The sequence below is a fragment of the Lotus japonicus genome, chromosome 4 (assembly GCF_012489685.1).
Source record: "Lotus japonicus ecotype B-129 chromosome 4, LjGifu_v1.2".
Taxonomy (NCBI): Eukaryota; Viridiplantae; Streptophyta; class Magnoliopsida; order Fabales; family Fabaceae; genus Lotus; species Lotus japonicus.
The window spans coordinates 49,612,480-49,617,090 of record NC_080044.1 but is presented as its reverse complement, the minus strand read 5'-3'; the positions used below and the strand labels follow the sequence as shown (position 1 = coordinate 49,617,090).

Sequence of the window (4,611 nt, the reverse complement as noted above, 5' to 3'; positions counted from 1 at the left end):
CCAAAGTGCTTTTGTGGGGGGCAGGTTAATACAAGACAATATTGTCATAGCCCAAGAAGTTTTCCATGGGTTGAGGGTGAGAGGAAGGGATCTTAAGGACTACTGTGCAATTAAGCTTGACTTGAGTAAAGCGTATGACCGTCTTGAGTGGTGTTTCCTTGAGCAAGCTCTACTAGCTTATGGATTTAGTGCTGCCTGGGTCAATCTGGTAATGATCTTGGTCAGTGGGATCTCGTATAAAATCAAGGTCAATGGGTTCCTCAGCGAAAAGCTCTATCTAGGGAGGGGACTGAGGCAGGGGGATCCTTTATCCCCTTACCTGTTTGTGCTGGCCGTGGATGTGCTTTCCCACCAATTGTTGCATGCTCAAAGAAATGGAAACCTTGAAGGTATTAAGCTTGCACCTACGGCCCCTAGCCTCACCCACCTGTTTTTTGCAGACGACTCCTTGTTGTTTGCTAGAGCCTCTGAACGGGAAGCATATCAGTTACAGGAGATTTTGAATTCCTTCTCCTTGGCCTCGGGGCAGCGGATCAATGTGGCAAAATCGGGTATCATCTGCAGTAGTGCTATGTCTGTACCATTGCGAAACAAACTTTCATCTATTCTGCACATGGACATTTGGGATTCTCCGGGAAAATACTTGGGCCTCCCTGCGACTTGGGGAAGGAACAAAACTGCTGCCCTGACATGGATTAAAGATAGGATTTTGGACAAACTTGTTGGATGGAAGGAATCGCTTCTCAACCAGGCGGGGAAAGAAGTCTTGATAAAGTCCGTGATACAAGCAATCCCCTCTTTTGCTATGGCCATAGTTAAATTCCCTAGGTCTTTTTGCACTGATTTGAATTCTATTGTTGCCAGATTCTGGTGGAAAGGACATCAGAAGGATAGAGGGATACACTGGCGGAGCTGGAGTAAACTCTCAAAACCTAAAAGGGAAGGAGGCATGGGATTCCGGAACTTCATTGATCAAAATACTGCACATTTAGGGAAACAAGCGTGGAGAATCTTGGTGAACCCGACCTCTCTCTGGGCAACAATCCTAAAAGCTATCTACTTCCCAAGCACAGAGTTCTCTAAAGTGGTAGTGGGCAGAAATCCCTCTTGGGCTTGGAGGAGTTTAGTTGAAGGAAAGAATTTTATTCTTCGCCACAGCAGGTGGGCAATTGGCAGAGGGGACTCTATAAGAGTCAGGGGTGAATCTTGGATTTGGAATGGAGATATTATTCCCCAGGCTCCCCTCCCCTCAGACATGAGAGTTATTGAACTTCTTGACCCTAGTTCTAGTGGGTGGGATGTAGGCAAGGTTTCTACCTTATTCTCCCCACAAGTGGCTTTTAGAGTTCTGCAAACTCCTGTTGGTCTCACGGGTGGGGTTGATTCACTGGTTTGGCCTCACTCGAACGATGGATGTTATTCCATTAAAACAGGTTATCACTTGGCGAGATTGGAAGGAGAATCGAGCCCCCAAGGTGCGAATGGCTCCTCGACAATATCTGAGGAACTGTGGAAATGGATTTGGAGTTGTAAGGTACCACAGAAAATAAAATTATTCTAGTGGAAGGCATGTCATAACACTGTTGCAGTGGCAGATAATCTCTTTAAGAAGAGAATTACACGGTCCCCCCTTTGCAGTATCTACTCCCAGAACATGGAGACAATAGAACATGCCTTAATCTTATGCCCTTGGACGCGGGCTACCTGGTTTGGCTCCCCACTCCAATGGTCGATATCTCCCGCTGGCCTTACGTCTTTTGACAACTGGCTCCTTGAGAGGATTAATTGGATTCATAACAATTCCAGTGATCAAGATACAGATAGTAAAACTTTATGTTGTACAATTTGGATGATTTGGAAGGAGAGATGCAAAAGTGCCTTCGAATCAGTGGCCCCAAACCCGGGAAGTGTCATACACCAGATCAGGACCATGCTCTCAGAACTAGCAATGCTACCAGATAAGTTACCACAAGGGACAAGGCAAGGAGATGGCACTTTACCTGCTGCTGGTGTGTGGAGACCTCCACCCCTAGGAACAATCAAAGTAAATGTGGACGCAGGCTGGCACAAGAACAAATCTTTCTGCTCCACTGGGTTTATTGCTAGAGATTCCACTGCTAAAGTTGTAGCTGGTGATTGTAGAAGACTGCGAGGCCCCTCCCCAGTTATAGCTGAAGCTCTTGCTCTCAGGGAAGGTGTTGTAACTGCACACAATCTGGGTTGGGATAACATTATCTTAGAATCTGATTGCTTGAGCATGGTAGATGCCTGTAAAGGTAGAAAACAAAGAGGATATATTAAGGTAATAGTGGAGGATATAGTCAAATTACAGGACTCTTTTCAATCTTGCAGTTTAAATTGGGTCAATAGAGAAAGCAACAAGGTAGCTCATCTCATAGCCAACATCTGCCTCCATGACTCCTTGCCTGCGGGTTGGGCACTCCACCCTCCTCACCAAATTGCTTTGGCCCTCTCAGAAGATGCAAGAAATGTGTCCCCGAGATAACTTTGATCCCTGTTTGTGACTCCTAGCTGTGAAAGACTTTAAGTTGATGCTGTGCTCATCTCCCCTTTGCACCTTGGGTATCACGAGAACAGCTCCCCTGTTTGTTGCTGTTGGCTAGTGGAGTAGTGGTAGTTTTCAATATTTAGTGCTGCACTAACTTCATATGTTCTCCATTATTTCCTTCCCTTTGTTGGCAAGTGCGTGTGGCACATGGGGTCTGCTTTTCTCAATGACTTTTCTCTCTTTGTTGACTAGTGCATGTGGCACGTGGAGTACTTTGTTTCTAGTCCTCTTGGCTTGTAGTGCCTTGCTTGTTTCTGGCTCTTTGTTCCTCTGCTGGGCTTTTGCCAATTTTTAATGAGAAACCCATCTTTGACCAAAAAAAAAAAATTATTATCAATCATTATTTTACCTGTGGCCTGTTTAAACTTTAAACACGATTTCCCAAAGGGAATATTACGAGTAATTCAAAGGTGACGTATAACAATTGTACGATACTTCTACAACTAGATATAATACCCTTTACAATATTTTAAACATTATATAAATTTATTATTGTTTAAATAAATAAATATATATTGAAATATAATTCAATTATAAAATATAAAATATTAAAAATAATTTTGTTAAGACATTTCAATAAATAATTTTAGTGTTATCTTTGTTTGAGAGCAAAGAAAACTCTATTGAACGATAAAAACTCTCTGGAAAGGCATATTACGGGCGAGAGATCAAGTCGGTCATTGGTTCAGCTTCCAAGTTGGCAACGGTGATACGTCGATTTGGTACTCAGATTGGAGTGGGACGAGACCAATTGCAGAACAGGTTCCTTATGTTAATATTGCTGATACCAGGTTGAAGTTGAGGGACATTATTCAGGATAATAGCTGGAACCTGGAGCGGTTGTATACTCCTCTTCCTGAATCGGTTTCGCAGTCTTTGTTGGCGATCCCTCCTATTTTGTGTCCAACTCGTCATGATGCTTGGATCGGGAAGGTGGGTAATTCTGGTACGTATAATGTTCGAGATGCTTATGCTTGGCTCAATGATGCTCATCACGATCAGCTAGAGAACCGTAAGATTGGATGGGTTTGGAAGCTACAAGTTCCTGAGAAAGTGAGAATGTTTGTTTGGTTAATTCTCCATGATGCAATCCAGGTGAATCAATTCAGAGTTCAGTATCACCTAGCGTTAGACGCAACTTGCATGCGTTGCATGAATGCTGTTGAAGATGGCCTGCATTGTCTTAGGGACTGTTCGTTTTCTTGGAATATTTGGCAGCGGCTGGGTGCTATTAATTGGCCCAATTTCAGGTGCTCCAACATCTCGACTTGGGTGTCTTCTCTGGCTCGTGGTGCCCAGGGAGTTAAGTTCTTAGCTGGTTTATGAGCTTCATGGAAATGGCGCTGCAACTCCGTTCTGGACTCTCATCCTTGGCCCTTTGAGGTGGCATGGCGGAAGCTACTGCATGACCATGATGATTGGGTTCGGAGATGTGGTGAAATGCAACTCTGATGGTAGTTTTCTGGACTTGGATCAGAGGATAGCTGGTGGTGGGGTTATTCGCGACCACCATGGCAAATGGGTGGCGGGCTGCTTCTCTGGGGCGACGGGAGACAATGAGTTTAGAGCCGAGGCTGTGACACTGCGGGATGTTCTCCGTTTAGCTTGGCACCGTGGCTTCCAACGTGTTATCTGCGAAGTTGATTATGCGGTTCTTGTGAGCACCTTAGCTGATATACCAGCCATTCATAGGCATTCTGAGTTTCCTGTGTTGTACACCATTCATCACATGTTGAGGTGGGTGTGAGAAGTGACGCTTAATTGTATCCCTCGCGAGGGCGTAGCTGACTACTTGGCTAGGAAAGGTGCAGCTGCTCGGGCGTCTGGAGCGTGGACACTTGACTCTCCTGATCCTGATGTGGAGTACCTTCTGTCGAAAGACTCGCTTTCTATTCCTTAGTTGTCTTTGTTGCTAGTAGTTTTCAGATGTATCAAAAAAAATATTACTCAAATTTAATAATTGATATTTAATAATGAGATTTTTAATTTTTAAAATCAAGTTAATTTTTTAAAGTTAAAAATGTTATTATTTGTAGGTAACT

General features: G+C 43.9%; 1 protein-coding gene across 1 annotated transcript; it reads left to right on the top strand.

Annotated features, from left to right (window-relative positions):
* Positions 1-3,980: 3,980 nt before the first annotated feature.
* On the top strand, positions 3,981-4,316 carry LOC130712883 (uncharacterized). The gene has a single exon (XM_057562699.1). The coding sequence runs from the start codon at positions 3,981-3,983 to the stop codon at positions 4,314-4,316; it is 336 nt and encodes a 111-aa protein (XP_057418682.1).
* Positions 4,317-4,611: the final 295 nt, after the last annotated feature.

What these genes read in the sequence shown, in the direction of transcription:
- LOC130712883 (XM_057562699.1), top strand. Translation starts at nt 3,981, where the DNA reads ATGATGATTGGGTTCGGAGATGTGGTGAAATGCAACTCTGATGGTAGT.